The following is a 12644-nucleotide window of genomic DNA, read 5'->3' as shown; positions in this document are numbered from 1 at the left end:
CTTCCTGTGTCATTTTTGGTTTCCTTCTCTTTTTATTTGTGTGAAGGGATATAAAAAAAAAAAGAGTTGGAGAAGAAAGCCTTTCTTTTCCCCTCCAAGCCGCCGCCTGCCGTCTCATGAGCCGTGGAGCCACAGGCAATGCCAAAAAGACTGCACAGCCAACCACACAGAGGATAGCTCCAGTCTCTTTGCGCTGTTTCAAGTTGTTCTCAAAAAACACAGGCCTTTCTGGATGTTCTCTCAGATCTTTACCAGGCAAATGCAAGCCACAATGTACCTTGCAGGAGCGGAAACACACAAATGTTGCTGGAACTGATTCCTAGTATTAAGATGGTGCTTTTACCTTTGGCCTCACTCTGTTTTTGGGTGTGGTGACTCCAGAATGGGATAAAAATCACAGCTAATAAGTGGTAATTCAGTTCGTTTTGATTATTTTAGCTGTGAACATCTAGGTATGTATTGTTTTGTGTCAGTCATAAGAAATATGTCCATTGAAACATATATTTTGTATGTTTGAGGATGTAAGTAACAAAGACACACATTTGATAAAAAGTAGATATATGCTTGACATAAAAGTTTAGTTTAGAAGACAAATGAATGGTGTTTATTTGGGATTCACTATATGTATTGCTAGAACAGCATCAGACAAACTAAAACTGAATATCAGCCATGACAGAGATTAAAAATAATACTAGAACTCTGATGATGGAATTTATGCTCATTCAAAGATTCTGTGATTAAAGGGTGAAATACTTACTACATTTTGTCAGAGAAACCCTGTTACAGGAATATTTCACCTTTACTCCGGAACAACGTCTGTGTAAACAAAATGGTGGGATCATTTGGTCCCACCTCTTTCACGACTCTGTAACACCTCTGGAGGTAGTAACAGAGCCATGATAAAGGTGGAATCATGATTCCGGAACGCTACGTGAAAGGAACAACTTTCGTTGCACAACCAAGGTGTGACGTTTTGATTGCGTGTGCAACCCCCACGCCAGGGGGATTTAAAAATAAGCACGAGCTGTGTACAGTAAACTAACATATCAACGTGACCAGAAAGATGTCGGACTAGGGAGACGCCGAGCTCTTGTTGCTTCGGGCAGAGGACTCTATCCATGCTAACATTTGTGGAATGGTGAAAGACGGGTCAACTCTGCAGAGGTTAGCAACACCGCTATTTCCGACGCAGAAGTTATACGTCACACTATATGGTGCACACCGCCCCTTTGATTCCGGAACGCAGGTCTGCTGTGTAAAAGTCCAGCCTGTCTCACCTCTTTTACTCCTTTAGTTTGGAGGTGGAAATTGATCAATGGTGGAAAAAAGATGGGATCACCATGTCATCTTTTTTCCAGGATCTCTGTGTAAAAGTGGCTGATGTCTCAGTTCTGAGGTCAGGGCAAAAGTCATGTGTGCAGCTGTCTGTACACTTTGCCTTGTATTCTGTCCTCTATCTGGATCTGTAGACAAGATGTCTATAGCCCAAGGTTTTGAAAAATACTTTTGCCTAAACTATCTGCTTCTGAGTCCTTTAGAACTTGTATATGTCTATTAGTCACTATGTTTTCCTTAGGTTTGGCGTATGACTAGATTATAGATATATTTACACAATGCGAGTGTGTCTCTGCAATAATGCAGAGATACACTCACTCCATCCTGTTCCTTACACTACAGAGTGAGTTATTATATTTGCACTATATAAGGTTTGTACAATGGGAAGTCAGAAAGTTCAGAACTAAATTCTTCAGTCTCCTATATTGAGTAATCTGTTCTCATGAGCTCATTTTCCTGCCAAATACCTCTGCAGTCTTCTGGTTGTTCCTCTGTCTTCAGTGTCCCTGTTCCCTATCACAGTTCAGTTGTTGTTTCCTAATGAAATGAGTTTCCCCAGCATAAACAGTAGAACAAATAAGAACAATAACAAGATAATGGCCCTCCTAAAAAACAATGGGATCAGTCATGTCAGTTTAAAATTCAGTATCAGTATTCGCCCAGATCCCTAGTGTTTATTTGCTTGTTTTTTATTTAATGTAGGAATTCAATAATCATGTTTTTCACTGCTCAAAGCAAAATATTATTACCTCTCTGGTAACTTTGCCATTGTTGTCGAAGTCGTAGAGGGTGAAGGTCCACTCCTGCCTGTTATCTTCCTCCACAGATACAGCACACTCCAGCTCCTGAAACAGCAGAGTGTTGATCTATCAAAATCATATAGTGTGATTATGTGTGTGTGTCCTGCTATTGGCCTAGTTTCATCCAGAGGGGAAGTAATAAACACACTGTTCGGTATCGACACTCACTTCAAACTGGAGCTGTTTCTGTGGCCCTGCGGGGGATTGGCTGTCCCTCTCCTGCATCTTCTCCTCCACACAGCAGCTGTCTGTCTTCTCCGGGGGTAAAGCCACTGCAGTGACACACACATAGACACACAGACACACACAAAGATAAAAGAGAGAGCCTGAGGATGGAAACGTTGGGTGCAGTCATAACCTGAGGAAATGTCGTCGCCTTCAAGTATTCCTTGTAAGTTCCTACTTCCGAGTTTGGCAGCCGCAATTAAGATGTGTCACACATTCAAGTGCTCCTGGTTGGAAGCAAACCTACACAGCAAAACCCTGCACTGTATTTGTCTGAGTGTGTGTACTATGAAACTGTATTTTTATATTAATATTAACAAACGTACTCATGTAATATTTTTGCAGAGGCAGCACAGAGCTGTACTTATAAGTAATGCATACAGTTACACTCTTGAGTTGTTGCTACTTGCAAACCAGAAGCAGATGATAAAAAAGCTGACTGTAGGTTGCATTTATAATGTTTGTGATCCTCCACAAAAAGGACAAGTAAAATCAAGAGCAGTTTGACTCCCACAATCAAGAAGTGAGCTCCTTTTCATCAAAAACACAACAGGGAGCCATCAAAACAAGTTGATCTATGAGAGTGTACCGGTCAAGTAACAACAATGTTTAACACAATCTAACAATCTCTTGTTCTTTTAAGATGTTTGAAGGTTATTCTTATACTTGTGTGGTAACAAATTCTATAAATGGAATCCTAAATTAAAACTAGAAACAAGCAGAGGACCTTTTTTTTGTAAAACAACCGAAAATCAGAAACAGTACCGCAGTAAAATGCAAATTAAGAAAGAAAGCAGTGATATTAGAATGTACTTAGTCTATTTTATTGCAGCTAGCATGAACAGAATCATTTGAGAGATGAGTAGTGTTTGGAATGCAATAACAAAGGCTGGCACTGGAATTAAAAATGTGGATCCAATCCTAGAAAACTGTTGTGACTGTGACAGAGGGATATAGCAATTGTTTATGTCTTTTAGCTAAAGTATAAATGTCCCAATGGCTTCATGGACTGGGAAGAGATGTCAAACATGAAACTGAATGGCAGAACAGGCCTTAAACACAAGAGAAATCCATGGCATTTGAATATAAATGGGAGAACAAGAACAGTGTGTGAACATCAAAAGGTCCATAGGAGGCCCCTGAGTCCCAGGCTCAGTGCAGCAGAGCTCATAATTTTATGGACTGACATTTACCGTATAGTACAATTCAGATGAACACACAGTCGGCCGTTGGGGGGTGTTTAATATGTCGTGCACACTTATCCACTTATCACTGTGTCTGCTACTAATATGAGTCCACAGCCCTGCTCTGTAATGAAGAAATACCATATGTGTCATTTTTAACCTAACTATTATACAGGGGTTGGTTCACTATTATGGTAATGACTGAGGTCACAGTGAGTAGAGGTGTATTTTTATATTGCTATAAACTGTAAGGTCGTGCACCCTGGTACACACAAATAGCATGACTGTCGCTGTCTGGTTTGATGTTTTAGTTTCGGCATTGGATTTTTGCCCAGATCTAAAGCTACCGGATATCCTTCTCAGCTTTGCAAACCATCATTTGATTCACACATTAGACGTAACACGTAACTGAGATTTGGGAGGGGTGCATCTATGAGTTACAGCTACCCAGAACTCGTTGCTTCATCAATATGCAAATGTGTTTACGTGATTTCTTCCAGCAAAATCTTGTTTCAGTCTTAGTCTAGCTACATAGTCGCTGTGTGTTTGTTAGTGCCACCTCTGGTTATTTGGCTTTGCTTGAGCATCAGCCAATACGTCCAATCACAGTCGTACATGCAGCACACACACCCATAAAACCGTGCAGACCACACCCCTTTCTCACCACCCTCTCAATGCCTCTCTCCTCCTGCCACACTTTGAAGTTGCATTTTCAAACCTTTTGGAAGAGGATCAGACCGGCTGTAAAACAGAATCACTAATTAATTAAGCCAAGTCAAATCTGAAACACTGTTTGTTTGCTCGCCAACGGAGCAGACACAACAGCCCAATTTCTTTCCTCCTGATCCAAAGCAGATCAAAGCAGACCTGTCTCATCCCTGGGTAGGGGAAATGCCAGAAATGAAAGGCATCATCCCAGGGAGCTTTTACCAACTTTTTGGAGAGGAGCAGCATTTGGGGTCCCGCTGTTTGATCATCTGAGGTGCTCAAAGGGAACATTGTGTGCGAGGGCAAATCTGTTCCGTAGCAGGCTCAATATGGTGGTGAGATGCTTATCTCGCAGCTAATGAAATGCCGGGAGGAGTAACAGTAATCTGCTATCACCCTCCTCCCTCTCTAACCCCCCACCACAGACATAAGCCGTCTCTTTATGAGAGAAGCTGCCGCCAGGGGATTGGCTGCACATCAGATCTGAGGGGCAAGACGAGGGCAGCCGAAGCTGGCACCCTCTACGCCAAGCCTGTTCCAGCAGCACTGATACACACACGTGCACACACACACCCACATACACATGAACACAGAGACGCTGGCCAGTCACAAAAACTGCCCCACACTGTGAGTGATCACACCCGGATTAGCAAGGCTGCTGTATTACCCAGGACAGGATCTGTTTGTTCATGGACAAACAGCAAAGTGTTGGGACCTGAGGTAATATAGGGATGAGATGGAAGAGATGGTCATCATGAAGAAAGTCTGTTTTTTACTTCTCAGAAGCCATCTCTGAAGTGCTCAAGAGTAACGCACTTCATCAGTCAGTGGTTTCTAACAGCCCTTTGATTGCTGAAGAACAGTTTAAAGAACTTAATATAAAAAGCCAGTGTAAGCCTTTCTTTCTGCATGCTTGCTGTATCGATGTAAAATATCCTAAGGATACTTTCATCATAGAGCCCCAGTTTCTTTTTAATCCACACAAAACTTTCTTTGAAGGTTCCTCCCTAAACCCAGAGGAAAAAAGGCTTTCAAGTATGATACTTGTCCTGTCATTTCTGTTTTCTCTCTCACTTTGTTAGATCTATGGACAATAAGAGTGATAACAGTGCAAAATGCACTTCATGTATGGGATATCACAAACTGCTCCACAGCTGTCCATACTTCAGTGTTGGCCTGTGGCTTTATGTTTTGATTTAACACCAGGTATCTGATTTATTTCATTGACAGCACCACAGCCAAGTGTGTGATCTGAATGTAATCACACCATTTACTTATATTTGTACATTACATATACATACATTACAGTTACAGACATTCTTTCATTGCATTGTCATTCACCAGTTCTGATCCTTCCAGAATGTCACCACCGCTCTGTGACAATTCGTGTTACAGATATATGAATTAAGATTCAGGTAGGTCAAATTCACTTGGTATTGGACATTTTACTTTGAGGTCTATTTGTTTAAAGTAAAAGGATATACTAATTTCATAACAAATTGAACAATTAGAGATATTTTACAGGAAAACCCCATCACCAAATATTTTGCAACTGAATCTTTAGTCGACATACAGAGACCAACAAACAAACCCCCCATAGGTAGGCTCCAGCACCCCCCGTGACCCTAGTGAGGACAAGGCAAGTGGAGAAGATGAATGAATGAATGAAAGAATGTTGTCAATTTAGTCATTTGAATGTGGATCCAATCATCTGCACATCTTCTCCTGTTAATTGTTGAGAATAAACAGAGCAGTGTGCTTTGTTCAGTCCAACCTTAAATGAAGATTATTAATACCTTCACCTACATTATGTGTCATTTCTTGTCTCTTATCTATTCTCTTACCTCAGTCTATTATCCAGTTTCACTGGATAATAGACAGAAATAATAAACTAGACTGAAATTATTTAGTTGCCATGTTTCCAAATTCTGGGCCGGTCTCACTCTATTCTACGTTTCAGCCTGCACCTCACGTCCAAACCTGACTTTAGATGGGAGGGAGAGACTTTCTCCTTCTGGAGCTCTTTAATCCTGGATCACATCACATCAGGGATAAAACATGGGGAAAGGAGGCACTTTGCAGAGCCCCACTGGGGGAAGGGAGGAGAGGAGGGAAAGAAGGTAAAGGGACTTCATCAGCACATTGTTGGGGCTTAGAAAGTGGGTGTGGAGCAGAGGGGAAGTGATGAACGACTGCAAGCCAGAAACACACAATGCCCTGACACTGCTGTGTAGCAGTTTTAACAACAGTGTTTTCAGGATGAACTGTCAAACATTAGCTAACTTAGTTTCACAAAAAATCCCTTTAACCAAATAGAAGCCAAAAAAAACATGCTAAACAGCTTAAGACTACATGTAGTCTTTGGCAATGACGGTGATAAAGAAGGAACACAGGAGGCCTACCTTCTAAACGGTAGTGTTCACCGCTGATCCTCTCAGCACATGCTTCATCCATAGAGTCCTAGAAACAGAAAGAGTGAACACATAAATCATTGTTTTGCACCATAAAACAGGAATATTTCATGTGTTTGTCATATAAAAACAAACAGTTTTAATGATGTAAATCCAAAGTACAGCTTTCCGATGCAGACTGGTGTGCCTAAATCAAAATTACAGCATTTATAGGTCTATATATGACCAAAGTTTGACAAGTGTATGCTGAGCTTCAACAGAAGCAGAACATTTAAGAGGATGGTAATTGCAGGACTGAAACAAATTGAGCATAAGGTTGGCAGAAGGAATTGAAACTATGAAAGAAGTATCTAAATCATTGCTGTCTGTCCTGCAGTGAATTCTGAGAAAGAGGGCTGGTTGTTGGGCTATTTATGTGACAGTCTATCGTTGCAGAGATACGTTCAGAGGCTTGTTTTTTATCCTGGGCCATTTTCACCCAGGCCCACTGGCAGCTCTGTCTGTTAGTGCATACCACAGCGACTGGAGGGACATGTGATCCCTGGGCTTCACTATGGAAAAGTCTGTCTCAGGTATCCATGTGGCATTACAGTCATCTGGCCAAAAAAACATTACTCACGGGCTGACAAACACATATACATGCACATATTCATACTCACATAAGTCAACACACAATCATTCAAAGACCCACCCCTGGCTTCATTTCAAAGATTTCCACTGAGAAAACAGCGCAAAAAAAAAAAAACATCTCTCCATCACCAAAACAGGCAAACCTCACACATATCCAACTGAGACAAGAACACAACACATATTAGCCAACAGGTGAATCAAAGTGGATGATTTAAATTAATAATCAATAGTTAAGTTCATAAAAATGACTTCTTGAATGAGTGTGTAAGCACATGTCCATTTACTGCATACACACTTGTCTGCTTGCAGATGTGTGGTCTGTGACAGGATTTCTGTGAAACCTGGAGAAGCAGAGGGTCAGCTGGTGGGATCACACCCTGCTCTCGTCTAGTGCCGACCAGGCTGCAGCACAGTGGGTGGCCTCGGAAAGAGAATGGAGTAAACCGCAGAGTAACTGACCGGCTGGCTGTCAGATTGAGAGGCTGATACCCACAAAGCAAGCACCAGGATAAGCCTGTGTTTGTTGTTGGTATGAATAGGTCAACACATGTTCTGGTTGGGCTTCACTAAACTGCTCCTGAGCTGGTTTTAATGCAGGTCTGCTCAGTTTTAGTATGATAAAAGGGTCAACAGTAGTCTTGCCTATAACAACAGTATGATCATAGGATTAGGATAGAAATACAGTATATAGTGACTTAAATTTCAAGTCAGTTAGTTGGACACTCTTGCAAAGTTTGCTGACCAAATAAACATCAAAAAGCCTTACTAGACAAAAAAAATCATCTCTCAACATAAAAATGATTCAGTATAGTAGAGGTATTACATCCCACATCAAACATTGTGATGCATCAAGTAGATTCAATACTTTACTGTATTTCCAACCATCTAAAACAAGAGTAAAAAGATAGGTGGCATCACTGAGCTCTCTACCATTCAGGGTTAAAAAATCCCACTTAGTCGTATTTCAACAAATTGATCATTTGGTTAATAGGTTTTTTATTGTTCAAGTTAAGAACAGATATTTTTCTGAGTAGGTTTCTGGCATTTTTTGTGTAACCTTTAATATCTGACGAATGAAACTGTAAAAAAAAAAATGTGTGCTTGTTGTTTGTACAAGGCCAATGTACAGCTTCCTGCTCAGCATTAGTCTTCACAAATGAACCCAGAAGGGTCTCAAAATCAACTTGATGGATGTAAAACTTTGTGAAACTAACTGAACAGTAACAGCCTAGTGAAACCAAAGATTCATATAAATTGTGAGGTGAAAAAAGGCTTAAGATCTGCATCAGTGTCACTGGCAGTACCGTATTAGTCTTTAAATGGAAGTAACTTGTACACTGACCTCTATTTTCACAGAGAAAATAAAATTCCCACAGAAGAAAAATAAAGCCACTCCACGATCAACATTCCTTTGATTCCATGCACACAAAGACACACACACAGATGCAGCATCTTGAGTGCATTTCTGTTTTTTGATGAATGATCCAAAATTATTGAGGGGTTAGCCAAGAACATGAGAAAAAGGGGGCAGAGGAATGTGCTAATTGGTTGTTGTCTGTGTTGATGGATGGGAGCTGTATTATTAGTACTCTGGGGTTACTCTGGGATTTGCTCTGGTCAGTGTTAAGAAAAAAATATCCCGTGCTTTTACACACAACACACATGCACTCCCTTACTGTCATGACTAAGTCTGTGACCGCTAAATGGTAACATATACAGAAGAACAGAAAGAAGCAATGAGCAGGACATGATTTCTTTACTTTGAATATAAAAAGCATAAGTTTTTAGGTTGTTTGTGGGGGCAGCTAAGTGGTTACGAATGTCAACCATAAGGCACAACATCACAAGTTTCTTGTTGCTTTAGATACTGAATCTATAATATAAATTAGGCTTTTTTACATATCATCATTGATTAGTGCTCAGCGATATACTGGTTGATGTAAAATTTATATAGGTTTTTTTTAATACAGGATATTTGTGAGGATCAACGATCAATGACTAAAAACCTTGGAGTTTTGTTTTTTAGAAGTTTGCTACTTATGTTTTCTTTTCTTTTTTTTTAATTTCTACATGTTTGTGAGGTACATTGAAGAACTATTAGTAGCATTAAATAGATTTTCTATGAAATTTAATGACAAATAAATCACATTTAAACAAACCAGAAAAACACTCGGAGAGCGCAGACCTCCGCCAAGGCAGATCAGTGCCCCCCCCCCCCCCAAATTTAATCATTTGTTCCTTGTGCCAGTATCAACATTTCCTGAAATTTTCATCCAAATCCGTCCATAACTTTTTGAGTTATCTTGCACACAGACAGACAGACAGACAGACAGACAGACAAACCAACGCCGGGAAAAACATAACCTCCTTGGTGGAGGAGGTAATAATCCATTTCTGTCATTTCCAAAACTTTTGGCCATGAGTGTAGTCCACAAATTGCTACTACAGAGTCAAGAGACAACAACATCACTTTCTCATAGGTCCTTCATACACACGTCAGAGGGTTATAAATAGTCCATATTAGTCCATATGTTAACAGGCAGAACAGGCACTACCAGATATAGAACTATCATGTTGTGTTCAGGTAAGGTAAGGAAAACACAACTCCACTGACCTCAGTCGACCGAGGGGTCTTGAGGATTCACATCACTGACATTCATAAGGCAGCTTTAATAAATAGTGTGATACAGAAATATGAAACTGACAGAATTATTAAAAAAAAACATGCTTAAAGTTTTCATATGTTCAGGATCCATAAAGGAAAGGTAGCATTCAATTAAAATTAATTTAACTAAATACAGTCCAATTGGCTGAAATGGAAACAGCTCGGACACACAAAATGGATGTAATTTCATTGATTTGGATCTTAGTCTTTTTTACTTTACTAAACTGTTTTCAGCACTAAAAGCTGACACCCTGTCCACACTAACACCACACAAAAAACAATTACAAACTGGTACAAATGATTAAAACTGTGGGTTGGAAATAGCAGACACACAGGCTTTAATCTGTCATGAAGGTGAGCAGCAACAAGTTAAGATGTAAACTTGAGTTACCTTAAGTGTTGGTTAAAGTTATCAATGTGTATTCTTTACATTACATGGAATTGTCCATAGCACCAGTCCAATCTGTCTATCAGAGGTATCTGTGCTAACCTCGAGCTAATGTAGGTCATACACTGATTTATACACCTGGATTTGATGTTTCAAGTGCAGGTTCACTACACAAAAATGTAAAAATCTTCACTTTGCAACCTAAAACACTGTTTACATGTGGACATGAGGCCCAAACACAGATGAAAAATATAATTTTTTCAAAATATGCACATTACTGTGGAAGGGACAGGAGATATATTTTTGAGTTTCACTGGAAATGACAGCACTCAAATGGGATTTTTTTCTAACTGCAGTACAGGTAATTTCTCTCATTTGTGATTTCTCATCTAATGATCAAAGACATAGCTCAACAGGTGCAACTTTTACAAATAGAAAATCCAAACGGTCATGGTTATCAATGAGAAATCTGTGCCGTCTTCTTGAGAGCATGTGCACTCAACAGTGGCCACAAAAGAGCCATCAATCTCTTTTGGTGAAGCACTGATCCAATGGATGGTTCACTTGTGACCTTTACAAACAGGAGGAGTGCACCTCAGGCCAGATGAGCTACCTCCCAAAACTCCCACCTAAAGTGACTCAGCCACAGTTTAGATGATGATAATGTGAGGTGGTGAACTTCCATAGAGTCACTTTTGGCAGTGGTGTTATAAAATCACCACCATATGATTCAAGGACACAGCTGCTGATCACGTTTATAGGATGCTGCAGTTTTACTTACTGCTTGTCTATCCGACCTCAACCCTTACTTAAATGCTACTATGAGGTGCCACTTCCCTGCATCTCAGCATGATCCGGCCAGAGGTGCAGGCTTCAGGGCCCAAAAAAGCATCTTTCTACTTCACTTGGGACCAGCTAAAACAATTTTCCAGACATGATGTTAAATGTTCTGTGGAAACCAGAGTATAAAGCATTTTTCTTTCAACAGCAGCCAGGTCCTTCAGAGCTTCTTTGGGGCCTCCAGGACAAGGGATTGTATAGCCCCCATGTGCTTTAAAGTTGTTCAAGCCCCCTCACAGAGAGTGATTTATTACAGGACTATAACACAGAGCGCAGTGTGCCGGCCTTATTACGACTTCCCAACTACGTTACTCGCCAGCATGAAGACCTGTTTGGTTTGGCCGTTGGCATTATATTGACATATTTGGCAAAGCTCATCAGCAGTGCACATTATGAATATGGATTTGGATATAGCAGAGACAGATTAATGCATTTGAAAATATTTACTGAACTAACACTATGTCAGGCTAGCGCTTTCTTTGCTCCCTTTGGTGTATTTTCCTTTTTTGTGGATGTCTGGTTTAAAACATTACAGCAAGGAACATTAAAGCTCATTTGACCAAACTGACCAATTACTGTCACAAACAAATAATTCACTATGTTTTGGTTCATGCTGTTATATGGGATCACATAGGCTACAGTGACTCCAGAGCCAGTTCTTTCTTTGCAAACAAACTGTAACAACTTCACCAATAAATTCATAGACTGGTATGTATTTCACTATTAGAGCAAAGAATAGTACAGTTTAAGATTTAGATTAAACCACATTATAATTTCTATGATTTACTGTATTGTATCTTAATTTTGCGAGTAGGGCAGAAGCTTGCCAATATGTAGCACAGGTGGAGGAAGTATAGCCATTACTCCATTGGAGGATTAATGTTCTGATATCTGATAAATAAGATGTGATGCATGGAAATTCTGTTCTGACAGCTAGTTACATTTCTGGACTGGGTTTCAGGTTGGTAAAATAATAAAGTCCGACATTCATTCCTGTTAGGTGAGACATGAAAGTTTCATTTGCCCACAGATTTGTCTGACAGTAAAGGCAGAAAAAAAGCAAGAATGTATGACGAACAAGGTCCACCAACTTTAACAGGGGTGGATACATTTTTCTCAAGTCAACGAACTGTGAAATGCAGAATATGTGGGAATGTACTCACAAGGAAAAGGGGAAATGACTCGTTCATCATGTTGAAGAAAGTACTTGCGGCATTTTTGATAAGTTGACAGGGAGCAAATGAGTTGACAATTGTTGCTTGACTGTTATTCTTCATAGTTTTTCATTCATTCATTCATCATCTTTATGAGCAAGCTTTATCGTCACTAGGGTCGCGGGGGTCGCCGGAGCCTATCCCAGCTACTTGTGGGCGAAGGTGGGGTATACCCTGGATGAGTCGCCAGTTCATCACTGGGCTGACACAGAGACGAACAACCGATCACTCTCACATTCACACC

At 40.2% G+C, this 12644-nt stretch overlaps 1 protein-coding gene across 2 annotated transcripts in view; it reads right to left on the bottom strand.

Moving 5' to 3' along the window:
* The window catches only part of nkd1 (NKD inhibitor of WNT signaling pathway 1), a 38665-nt gene that overhangs the window by 11289 nt on the left and 14732 nt on the right, over positions 1-12644 (bottom strand). For both annotated transcript variants that reach the window (XM_030129989.1, XM_030129997.1), the window contains exons 4-6: positions 6655-6712; positions 2304-2407; positions 2085-2180 (exon numbers count right to left, since the gene is read on the bottom strand). In XM_030129989.1, the coding sequence (XP_029985849.1) occupies positions 2085-2180; positions 2304-2407; positions 6655-6712 (258 nt within the window). The remainder of the gene's footprint in view (positions 1-2084; positions 2181-2303; positions 2408-6654; positions 6713-12644) is intronic.

The sequence above is a fragment of the Sphaeramia orbicularis genome, chromosome 3 (assembly GCF_902148855.1).
Source record: "Sphaeramia orbicularis chromosome 3, fSphaOr1.1, whole genome shotgun sequence".
NCBI lineage: Eukaryota > Metazoa > Chordata > Actinopteri > Kurtiformes > Apogonidae > Sphaeramia > Sphaeramia orbicularis.
Note: the sequence above shows the minus strand (reverse complement) of the source record. Positions and strands in the feature narration are given on the sequence as shown.